At 44.3% G+C, this 12,886-nt stretch overlaps 1 protein-coding gene across 1 annotated transcript in view; it reads left to right on the top strand.

The window, feature by feature from the left end:
* CNGB1 (cyclic nucleotide gated channel subunit beta 1) overlaps positions 1 to 12,886 on the top strand; it is a 1,925,718-nt gene that overhangs the window by 666,317 nt on the left and 1,246,515 nt on the right. The window contains exon 20 of the mRNA XM_069217388.1: positions 7,732 to 7,803. Within this exon, the coding sequence (XP_069073489.1) occupies positions 7,732 to 7,803 (72 nt within the window). The remainder of the gene's footprint in view (positions 1 to 7,731; positions 7,804 to 12,886) is intronic.

Below are 12,886 nucleotides of genomic sequence, written 5' to 3'. Positions count from 1 at the left end.
ATTAAAATTATATTACACATAAACCCTAAGTTGGCAATTTCACCTGCAGGCCACAATGCTATTGTAAGAAAAATTAAATGAATCTTGCACTTTGACTTGAAAAAGGGTACCTTACACATTTAAAACACCCCTACTATCTGAGGAAACAATGCACCTGACCTAATGGCCTTCTATTAGTGAATAAACAATGCCGCTCTGCCCTTGACTTATACAGGGAAGAAGGGATAGAACTCAGCTGTGTGACTGGCCACAACATCTTTCAGGGTTTCACGCTTGCTGTGAGAGAGGATTCCTCTTTCTCTAGATTGGAAACAAGTATTTAAGCTTCTCTTTTCAGACCAGTGACTAAAACCTAGAATATCAAGTGGATCAGCAAGATGATGTTACTCAGTGGATGTGGTATAAGAGGTACCATATGTTTGTGATGGTGTGTAGGAGGCTGGCCTGGCTTGTAGTGGGTACCAGAGGTACTTAAACCTTGTGCCAGGTCCAGTTATCCCTTATTAGTGTAGAAGAGGTGTTTCTAGCAGCTTAGGCTGATAGAAGGTAGCTATAGCAGAGCAGCTTAGGCTGAACTAGGAGACATGCAAAGCTTCTACTATACCACTGGTGCCATATGCACAATATCATAAGAAAACACAATAAATCAGATATACAAAATATAAAGGTACTTTATTTTTATGACAATATGCCAAAAGTATCTCAGTGAGTACCCTCAGTATGAGGATGACAAATATACACAAGATATATGTACACAATACCAAAAATATGCAGTAATAGTAAAAGGAAGTAATGCAAGCAGTGTAAAGTTACAATAGATTGCAATAGGAGCACATAGGTATAGGGGCAACACAAACCATATACTCCAAAAGTGGAATGCGAACCACGAATGGACCCCAAACCTATGTGAGCTTGTAGAGGGTCGCTGGGACTGTAAGAAAACAGTGAGGGTTAGAAAAATAGCCCACCCCAAGACCCTGTAAGGTAGGTGTAAAGTGTACCTACCACCCCCAGAGAGCACAGAAGTCGTGATAGGGGGATTCTGCAAGGAAAACCAACACTGCAACAGTGGATTTCCGGACCTGAGTACCTGTAAGACAAGGGGACCAAGTCCAAGAGTCACGACAGTGTCGAGAGTGGCCAGGAGCCCAGGAAATGCCAGCTGAGGGTGCAAGGAAGCTGCCACCGGATGGAAGAAGCTTGGTGTTTTGCAAGAACGAAGAGGACTAGGAACTTCCCCTTTGGAGGAAAGATGTCCCACGTCGTGAAGAAGCTTGCAGAGGTGTTCCAATGCAGAAAGACCACAAACAAGCCTTGTTAGCTGCAAGGGTCGCGGTTAGGGTTTTTGGATGCTGCTGTGGCCCAGGAGGGACCAGAATGTTGCCACTTGGATGAGGAGACAGAGGGGGCGCCTAGCAAGTCACGGAGCCCTCACAGAAGCAGGCAGTACCCGCAGAAGTACCGGATAAGGCACTTAGAAGAGGAGTGAACCAGAGTCCACCCGAAGTCAGAAAAGGGAGTCCCACGACGCCAGAGGACAACTCAGAAGGTTGTGCACTGCAGGTTAGGGCTTGGCTGTGCACAAAGGAAATCCTGGAAGAGTGCACAGGAGCCGGAGCAGCTGCAAATCACGCGGTACCCAGCAATGCAGTCTAGCGTGGGGAGGCAAGGACTTACCTCCACCAAACTTGGACTGAAGAGTCACTGGACTGTGGGAGTCACTTGGGCAGAGTTGCTGAGTTCCAGGGACCACGCTCGTCGTGCTGAGAGACCCAGAGGACCGGTGATGCAGTCTTTTGTTGCCTGCGGTTGCAGGGGGAAGATTCCGTCGACCCACTGAAGATTTCTTCAGAGCTCCTGGTGCAAGAAGGAGGCAGGCTACCCCCAGAGCATGCACCACCAGGAAACAGGCGAGAAAGCGATACAAGGTTGCAGCAGTCATATTTGCTACTTTGTTGCGGTTTTGCAGGCATCCTGAGCAGTCAGCGGTCGATCCTTTGGCAGATGGTGAAGAGGGAGATGCAGAGGAACTCTGGTGAGCTCTTGTATTCGGTATCTGAAAAATTCCCCAAAGCAGAGACCCTAAATAGCCAGAAAAGGAGGTTTGGCTACCTAGGAAGGAGGATAGGCTAGTAAGAAAGGTAAGAGACTATCAGAAGGAGTCTCTGACGTCACCTGATGGCACTGGCCACTCAGAGCAGTCCAGTGTGCCAGCAACACCTCTGTTTCCAAGATGGCAGAGGTCTGGGGCACACTGGAGGAGCTCTGGGCACCTCCCCTGGGAGGTGCAGGTCAGGGGAGTGGTCACTCCCCTTTCCTTTGTCCAGTTTCGCGCCAGAGCAGGGCTGGGGGATCCCTAAACCGGTGTAGACTGGCTTATGCAGAGATGGGCAGCATCTGTGCCCATCAAAGCATTTCCAGAGGCTGGGGGAGGCTACTCCTCCCCAGCCTTCACCCCTATTTCCAAAGGGAGAGGGTGTTACACCCTCTCTCAGAGGAAATCCTTTGTTCTGCCTTCCTGGGCCAGGGCTGCCTGGACCCCAGGAGGGCAGAAACCTGTCTGATGGGTTGGCAGCAGCAGCAGCTGCAGTGGAGACCCCGGAAAGGCAGTTTGGTAGTACCCGGGTTCTGTGCTAGAGACCTGGGGGATCATGGAATTGTCGTGGACAATTATTTCACTCAGGCTGCAATGGCAGGCCTGTGTAAGAATAGTCAGATCTCCCTATGGGTGGCAGAAGAAATGCTGCAGCCCATAGGGATCTCCTGGAACCCCAGTACCCTGGGTACCTCAGTACAATATACTAGGGAATTATAAGGGTGTTCCAGTATGCCAATGTGAATTGGTGAAATTGGTCACTAGCCTGTTAGTGACAATTTGGAAAGCAGAGAGAGCATAACCACTTAGGTTCTGGTTAGCAGAGCCTCAGTGAGACAGTTAGTCATCACACAGGGAACACATACAGGGCACACTTATGAGCACTGGGGCCCTGCCTGGCAGGGTCCCAGTGACACATAGACTAAAACAACATATATACAGTGAAATATGGGGTAACATGCCAGGCAAGATGGTTCTTTCCTACATGGTGTCATTCCATTAGTAAGAACAAGCTAGCATTATGGCAGGAGATCCTTCTCAAGCTCATGTGATTTCCAAATCCACAGAGCATATTCAAGGTGAGTACAACAGGTATATTGAACGGAGTGATGCTACTGCCATGCCTTAGAGAAAGTCTACACCTACAGACACCATATGGGTGTTCTTGGAGTATTGTTAATTGCAGCATCCTGAGGAACTGGAACCTCTTTGGTTCACCTTGCAATTAATGTACACACTACAAAGCCAGTTCAGTGATAGAGCAAGGAGCCTTGGTGAATGCGCAGCAGGAATGCAGGGTGTTACTCACAGCTTTCAGGATGCCATTGTACCATGGGTGGGTTTTGACATTTTACTTTTGATTTCAGGCCTTTGATCATTTGTGATATGTTTTATAATGCTTCACTGAAATGTATGCATTCATTTTATGTGCTTTTAAATGTACTTTTAAAAAGTATTCCACGTTTCTCAGAAATGTAATAATGAGATTCATTTTATTGTCTGCTGTACTCTTCAGAACCACAGTTAATTCGTTTTCACATTGCTTTATAAATAAGTGGCCTTCAGCAATGCACAGTTGATTGGGCCCAATTGCCTGCCCAATAAATTGCCTTTAGTGCTGATGTTGCCTCTTGGTTACTTGCAAACAGAGACCTCATTGGATTTTATACTCATAAAAGCTTTTTTGGGGTTTGTGCGGAAAGTGTACAGAGAGCCTGTGACTAGTGTTAAAGGGAAAAGAAGAGATGACGGTGAGCGGGGGTGAGAGCGGGAGACCCAGTAGATACATCAGCCATTACTGTTGCAGATATGCAGATATGAAAGCTGAATAGATTTCATTGATCATTGAGGTTTATTTGTGGCAGAGCTTGGTAAAAGTACATAGCTCAGAGGTACGCTGTGCTCACTCCGAGGGTGCTGGCTTGCTACGATATTGGCCCTTAAAGGAGCTGAGGCCAATATCGTAGCACTGTTCCCGTTGGTCAGCCCGTCAGGAACGTACAATACAATGTTCCCTCCGGTCAGCCTTTCGGGAACATTGTAATACACCGGTATGAGGGTGGTCTCCTCCCCAGGCATTTGGCAGTCGGCTCGTCCGATTGCCAATCTCGTATTGAAGCTATATGTCTTTTAAGCCAGTGAACATTCTAGAAATGACTTTCTGAAAAACAGAAGCAGCAGAGGCCTGTCCAAATGGCATACAGCAAAACTGAAATGTATCTTCAAGTGTAACAAAGGCAGTGAGATGTTGTGAACTGTCATTTAATACTACCTGATGGTATGCTGCACGAAGATCCAGTTTTGTAAACCATTTGGACTGACCTACAGCCATAATGAGATCTTCAGTTCTTGATAACGGATAATTTTCAATCCATATAGCTTTGTTAATAGCTTTAAGATCCACACAAGCGCGAAACTCCTGATTTATTTTTTTGCCAGAACAATCGTCAAAAGCCATAATGTGACATGCATCGGTTTTATGATTCCATCATTTGGCATTTCATTGAGGATTTTTGTTAATTCCTTCTGAACACTATGTAGTACATTTCAAAGTCTATGTTTTACCAGCAAAACTCTGCCTTTGACTTTGTGTGTACAACCTTTTTGATCATGCCCACTTTGTTGTAAAACACATCTGGGAATCTTTTTTTCCATGATTGACCAGCTACCAATCCACCCAGGGAAACAGGACATTTCTGACCAGGTCTAATACTCATGCCAAAATCAGGTTGATGCCACCATCCCAATACATTCATACCTTTATATGCAACATACAATTTTCCTTTGATTGTTTTGTACTAAAAAGACAAATCTTCCCAGAAATACCCCATGAGATCAATTCTGCTTCCTTCAAAAGCAATAGTGACAATGTTTGGTGGTAATAGTATTTTACTTGTCCAAGATGCTTTGTACCTGTCAACTGAGCTGATGATGATCTTAGCTCGTGAATCTATAAGCAAAGGTGTGTTAACACCATCTATTTTTACTGTAAAAACTGGGTCACCATCGTTTTTCTTATTTTAAACACTATTTATTTCTGTACAATCTACAGATAACACTAGTTCATCTACTTTTCTGTCTAGTTCGTCCTCCTCATTGGACAAGGCATCTTGTACACTTCTGAGGTACAAATGTTTTCCACCCCTAGAAACCTTCCCAAAGTGACCAATTCTTTTACACTTCCAACACTCTTGTGCAATCGCTGGGCAATTTTGAAAATGAGAAATAAGAGCATTGAAACCACACCTATAGCATATTTGTTTAGAAGATGATCTATTTCTGTCTCTAGCTTTATTATAGTTATCTGATGCAGAAGGATTATTCTGTACTGTGTGAGATTTAGGGGCTCAGTATGAGTTTGGTGGTCCCAAAGCAGAACCGCCAAACTCGAGGGTAGGACGCTACTGCCATGGCAGTGGCATCCACACCCACCGCCCTATTACAAGGTCTCCACCAGTCAGCATTGAGCAGTGCTACGAGATAGCACTCGGCTCCCTTTAAGGAGCCGAGTGCTATCTCATAAGACAGAGGGGGCCGACCAGCGCACATTCCAAAGGTGCTGGGGACGGGGACTCCTGCACTGCCCATGCAATGGGCATAGGCAGTGTGGGGGCCCCCTGTGGTGGTGAAACAGCCTCTATATATATCTCTACATAGATATATCTATATATATATATACATTTATTCCTGCTCTGATGGGGAAATCCACAAAGTGACGTCAGCGGCGGGTGGGGGGGGGGGAGACACGGAAGAGCTTCTGTGTCTACCGGGGAACAACACGCACCCGAGGATTTATTAACCCCCTCCCTGGTGTCGGCCACTGGTCGTGACCTACACCAGGGAGGTAGTGCGGGCGTCGGGCAGCGGCCGACGCCCGCATCCAAGGGGTTAACTTTTTAATCAGAAAGGCCGTACACAGTTTTTCTGTTTACACAGTATTTCACACGCTGTAGGCTCTGCGCCACCCACGCCGTTAATGTGGGGGAAGCAAAGTGGTGCGCACGGGAGGAGCGCACGGCTCTGATCAGAACAGCACTTCAGTGCTTCACACGCAGCTGACCGGCAGCCGCGCGACTTCTACACAATAAGCTCCTCTTCACGCATGGTCACGCTACTTTACCATCGTCATTAACTTCTGTGCTTCACGCGCAGCTGACTGGCAGCTGCCCAACGTGTATTCAATAAGCTTCTCTTCATGCACGGTCGCGCAACTTTACTGTTGCCATTAACCAGCCTACACTACCCCATGGGCCAAGACCTTAGAGGCAGAACTTTTAATTACAGAAGTGGGTGGTGTCAATAAAAAAATATATAAAATATTTAGAAGTTACACTTGACAGACGAAGAGTGCCACAAATTAAACACGCAGATAAGCAAACCCTCCTGCTGGGACAATTGTTCCTCTGGTAATCTGATAATTACTATCCCTTGTAGCATTGAAGGCTAGACAATATTAAAATAGAGTCTTTAAATTCAAACTGTGCTTGAGAGTTCATAGTGCGACAGGACGTTCCTGGGCCCATAAAATTAAAACAATACCTTAAACAAGTTTGATACTTGTTTCCTTATTCCGCTCGTCGCATATATGTAAAGGAGAATTTTCATTCCAGTGTTTTGTTGTTCAATAAATTTATTAGGTGGATCATAAATCTGGATACATGCAAAGGGCCCATGGGAAAACTCCATCTGCACCCATATTCAAAGTCAAATCATTATACATTCCATAAAGGAACACAGAACTAATCAATGAACAAGTTTACCCAGCTATTACATCCCTGTGTCTTAAGAATCCCATGCCAGCCAGACAACCAAGACACCACACCAGTCCATACTACTTATGGCCTGAGGTACAACCAAGACACCACACCAGTCCATACTACTCATGGCCTGAGGTAAGTACAACTCACCCTGGGTACAGTGTACTGCCGAGGTTCTGCCATCAGAGGGAGGTGTTAGCTCCAGATAGGGTTATTCTGTTTTCAGACAGTGAACAGTATTCCTCTTCTAGCCTAAACTACCTGTGTGTAGGATTCTGTGGCTTCTCCAAGAGAGTCCAGGGGCTCTTACCCGAAATCCAAGGTCACTAAGGAAAGTGGTGTCTCCTGGGTGGATGTCCTGGGGCTGGGGGGTGAAGTGTGTTGTTTAGACTGAAGTATTGATCATGCTGTAATTTTCCTTTGAAAGGCACTGAAATAGGAATTGATATTGGCAGCTTCATAACCACATTTTGGAAAGTGGGCGTTTGTATTGAAAAATTGACAATAATTGAAATAGGCTTATCGAGGTTTAAAAAGAAACATGAACAATTAGTTCTCTCTGGGCGTGCAGTTTCACCACTTACTCATTGCTTGTACAATCCAAGAAGAAACTATGATGTTGCTTATAGGACCTCACTATAAGGAGCTTCCCACCTAGCTCCGGACAAGTAGGGGTAGGCTTATCTAATCTAAGTTTTCCATCCAACCAATCTGAGATTGAAGCCCTGTTTAATTAATAGAAAATCACAGGACTACACCTCCCAGAATTAGTTAGGATGGTAGTAAGTGAACAAAGTCACCCCTGGTGACCTGGAGCCCTGTGGTCACCCTCCTTCTCACCATAGACCCTCTTTCTCTCTCCTGTGCTCATACCAACAGAGTCAGAGAAGCAGTGGCAAGAGCATTTCAGACAATGATGTCATCATTCTACGCTGCCATCTCACCCCCAAGGTTGGTCAACTGTTTTTAGAAAAATTACATTTCTTCACTGTTCACACCTTTGATACTTTCAATTTTCTCTAAAAAATTAAGATTTTATCATACATGGGCCCAATTCACAAAGCTGTTCGCGACCTAAGTTAAAATTAGATGTGCACGTAGCATCATGCAGCAAAGTAAAATCCTGTTTGTGATTCACAGATTTAAAAACGGGTTTTCGGCAGTATTTTGCTCAGGTAAACAGATTAATTTGTTCTTAAAATGACACCAGTGTGTTTTACTTTTAAAGGTGAGTTAATCTCACAAGGATGATTATGGGCGTTCTAGGAATTGGACATATGTTAAAAAAGCTCTAGTATTCACAATGTTTTGCTAGGTGGTTTTCCCTCGTGAAAAGGTTTGAATATTTTCTCTGGTCAATGGCTGGAATAAATCCTAAAAGTAAAAATTGGGAAGAGTGTAGAGGATAGCATTCTCCGCGGGAATACGCGTTTCCCACAATGAAAGCAAAAAAAATATAAGACAGTTGCAAAGGGCCTAATTGCGAGTTTGGTTGGAGTGCCAAACTTGTGGTGGTCAGACCGCCACCCTCCTGGCGGTCCAACCGCTAGATTACCTCCAGGGGACAGGCGCCACCACCAGGATCATGGATCCCGACAGGTGGCGGCAGTCAAAATTGTGGTCAGCCATGGCAGCGCTGAGTTCGGCGCCACCGTGCTGATCATGACTTCCCTTTGCGTCAGCATTTTCTTGGTGAGGGCTCTGCCCTGAAAAGGCTGGAGGAAAGGCAGTGCTAGGTACCACGGGGGGCCCCAGCACTGCCTACCAATAAGTCCTGAGTAGTGCTATGGCAGACAGTGAGCATTCCGGGGTGCTGGGGGTACCCTCTGTGCGACAGCATTGGCGTAGACTCCGAGGCCAATGCCGCTGCACTGTTTCCACTCGCCTGACCAGCGGAAACCTCCTAATAATGGATTTATCATGCAGGGGCAAGTTTCAGATTTTCCTAGCAACTCCTTTGTGAGTTGGGCCCTCAGTCAATGGACTCAGCTGTGAAAGTTTTGGTTAATCATGAGTTCTTTTACTTTTTTTGGCTGACTCAACCAGTTTCATTGGAGACTTTGTGCAAGACATATGTATTGCATGCTGTTGGCCAGTGACTTATGGGCCAGATTATGACTTCGGGGGACGGAAGTACCCATCCACCTAAATCCCGACAGGTAGGTTGATGCCAGTGTGGCAGCCTCCTGGCCGAACCCATTAGGATTTTTCCGCTAGGTAAGTGGGTGGAACCTCAGTTTCTGCCTGCTGCTTCAGCGGGAAACGGGCTACAGCATTGTCTCCGGCTTGTAATCGAGCCAGCGGCAATGCTGTAGTGTGTAGGGTGCACTAGCACCCGTCGCAATGCATTGCGACGATGGTGGCCAGGGGGCCCCTGCACTGCCCATGCCAACTGCATGGGTAGTACAGGGGCCCCCCTGGGCCCCCTGCTCCCCGTCTCTGCCAGCCTTTTTATGGCGGTGGTATTGTCATGAAATCGCTGGCAGAGAAGGGGGTTGTAATCCCCAAGCAGATTAGGACCTCCATGACTGCCAGACCACTGGGACGACTAATCCTGGTGGTGCTGGTGGTCGGACTGCTGCGCAACCGCCGTGGTCATAATCTGGCACTCAGACCGCCACATTGGCTGCGGTCCGACCGCCACAGTGAGTCTGGCGGTCAGTAGACTGCCAGACTTGTAATGATGCCCAATATCATTGTTTCATAGATCCAGCATAAGAAATGTAAATATTAGAAGGTTTTCTACTGACGCAGGTGCATCTTCCAACTTTCCATTGAATCCCACTGGAAAAAACTATTTTTTTTAAAACAACAAACAAGGCAAATACATAAAAAAATTATCACTTTCTACATTTCTTCTTTTCACATGTGCCATATTATGATCAGCTTAGTCAACTGCTCAAATAGCAACATTGTCAACCTTTGTCAAATGAAAAATGGGCAAAAATATGAAGTAAGTTATACTAGCAGAGATAAATTTGTGGTTGGACTATTTTCAGCATTCCATTTCATTTTGTGAACAAAAGGTAGTTTTTTGTTTCATTTCATTTGATTTGAGTCCTCTTCAGAGAAAAAAAAGTTATTGAACGTTTCACTCAATCCAACAAACAAGACATGGAATGTACAGGATGCAGGAACTGGATGTTTAGGGGGCAGTGCTGTGGAGTATAAGTTATTTGAAAAGCAATCTTTATATGTGTTTTTAAAACTTGATACTAATAGTTTAAGATATGTAAATTATAGAAATTTAGGGGAAAACCATTTTTGAGATAGGCGGTATCATTCTCTTTAAATAAGCATAGCAAGACATATTCAAAAACTGGAGTCCTGATGCAGTCCACTGCAGATTAAACATTCAGGACAAAACATGTTGGCCTTAGTGCTGGCTGTCAGTGCAAAACGTGAGGTGTCAGTATTTTTAGCTTGGCTGGCTCAAATAAAAAGCTGTTTCAGTTATATTTACATATGTATATTTCCTTCATACCTTTTTGTGTGATCCTCAGCACTTTTATGTGCTTGCTGTGTCATAAACTGATTGATTTGTCTCAAGTTAGCCACATGGAAAGCCTTGGGCAAGGTAGCACCACAATATACTGCATAACATTAACAAGTCAAACTTTATGTATAAAGAAGAAGCACAGTTTCTTACTCCTGACCCAGATTGTCTGAATGTAATTTTTAAGAGCTGTAAAGAAGAAAATGATACTGAATATATTGCTAATTATAGTTCTGCCTGTCCCTCCAAAGGATGAACAACTTGGGAAAATTACATAGTACAGGAATCTCGTGCACCCATCAGCTTCCATGAAGATGTATGTATATAGCGGTTAGTTATGAATGCAGTACAAAAAGGCCATTTTGTAGGCTGCGTTTCTGAGCATGTTTACAATAGACAAACAAAAAAGGGTAACACTGCAGCGTCAACCATGGATCAACAGACATGCTAGATCCATTTTTAGGAGTCATAAGTTCAGTGGCAGGAATGCAGCCACATAGGCACCCACGGGGCTAGTCACTTGTGAATATTATACACATGTAAGTTTACTCTTGAACATTTGGGTAACTTTACTACTTTTAGCTGTTCACAAACTTATGAATGTAAAATACTCAAAAGTTTAGACATACGCAGCTCAATCCCCTCGGTTGAAACTAAATTTAAGAGTGTAAGTTACTATTGCAAAAAGAAACAGTAGCATGTCAAGCACCACACATGACCAACCACTGATACTGCAACATCCTCCCGAAGAAAATAATGTAGGTAGGGTCTTAAAATAAAAAATCCTATCAAAATTATTTAAAACAGTTAAAATATAAACACGTATGAATATAGCCTTAGAGCCTGCCGTAGTGGGCTATGCTGGACATTAAAGGCCCACGCCAGTTCGGTTCGGGCCTTTAACTAGGGAACAGGACTTTAATTGCCGGTATAGACCGGCTACAAAGGGCTATAAGGATATCAGAACATTCCACCACTAGAGAGCAGAATGTTCTAATAAATAAAACAAAGGCCTCACAGAGCCCAAGGGGATTGAAATCCCCTCGGGCTTCATGAGGCCTTTGTTCACAGCTTTTGCTGTGAACAAATAACATTGGAATGTTGACACTCCAGGCTTTTACTAGCCAGTAAAAGCCCAAAGCACTCAATTGTCTCCAATGGAGCGCCCAACATTCCAATGTTCTAATTAATGTTAAAAAATCTGAAACTAACCATTTATTATTTAATTATAACAGGTTTTAACAACCTTTTTTAATTTAAAAAATACTGTAAGATTACATTTTAATAAAATATTATTAATTTTACGTTTAATGAATTCTATACATCATTTTAAATAACTATTAATGCATAGTAAAATACTTAAGGTAGGAATGTATTTTTTTAATTTAAACTTCAGGGGAAAAAAAGTAATATATTGGAAATAATTAATAATTTAATTCAAAATTAGGTTAACAGTGCTGTAGCATTTTGTCTTGCGTTCAAAGTTCAAAATAAAGATATACAATTAATTTATACTAGTATTTAAAATAAAAATTAGTTTACTAACTTTCCTCCGAGTTTCCCTGTGGTAAAATATAGGGAAAAGTACAAACGTTTATATAACTCAAAAACATGAGTAAAAATAATTTAGTGTTAAATTGTATTGTAAATTAATGTTATATATTTATTTCTGATGGATCCAACTATCTGTGGATTCCTCACCTTATGAGTTCTCCCAATGCACCAGCATTCAACGGAAATGTTCTTCCTAGCTCTCCACGTTGACAAGGACATCACAATTGCACGGCTCTGCATGCGACTCCGTTTGATGTCATCTTGGCAATAAGAAGTCATCGCCGGCGTGCTGACGTCAGTTACCTTTTTTCCCGCGCGTTCAATGCAAAAAAAAAATTCCTGGCTCTCGAACAGTTACTGTTTCGAAGGAGTTGTTGTCGAGTTACAATGTCTCCGCCGCAAAAATTGGGCTTTAAGCCTTGTCATGAGTGCGGGGGTTGCATGTGGGTTACAGATCATCATGAGGACTGCTTGTGGTGCCTAAGCCCAGACCACGATGTGGAGGGGTGCGTGTCCTGCCAGCGGATGAACCCAAAGGCCTTGAAGGATAGAGAGGCTAAACTCTTCTTGGCAAAAGCTAAGAAGGAGCGTAAGGGTTATCGAAGATCTAAGGAGAGGGACTCTTCTTCACATAAGTCTTCGAGGTCGCATAAGAAGCAACACCGGCACAATTCTCGACGCCGTTCTTCCAGGGATCAGTCTCGGTCCCTTCCAAGACAGCGCCGTACGGCGTGGAAGGTCAGTCCAGCGGTCACTCCTCAGCCTCAGAGTCCACAGGCTTCTCCAGCGCCGACGTTGATAGAGGTCTTCGAGTCCCCGGCGAGTCCTCTGGTTCACTTTTCTCCTGTGTCAACTCATGGTCAGGAGTCAGGGGGTACAAGATTTGGATTCAGTTCAAGCGCCTCAGGGCGAGCAGAGGTTTCCTGCCTTCCCGACTCCTGGAGCGGATCCAGCAGCGTTCCTAAATGCTATGCTTAGCATTTT

Source organism: Pleurodeles waltl, chromosome 12 (assembly GCF_031143425.1).
Source record: "Pleurodeles waltl isolate 20211129_DDA chromosome 12, aPleWal1.hap1.20221129, whole genome shotgun sequence".
NCBI lineage: Eukaryota > Metazoa > Chordata > Amphibia > Caudata > Salamandridae > Pleurodeles > Pleurodeles waltl.
This window is presented reverse-complemented; position numbering and strand designations above follow the sequence as displayed.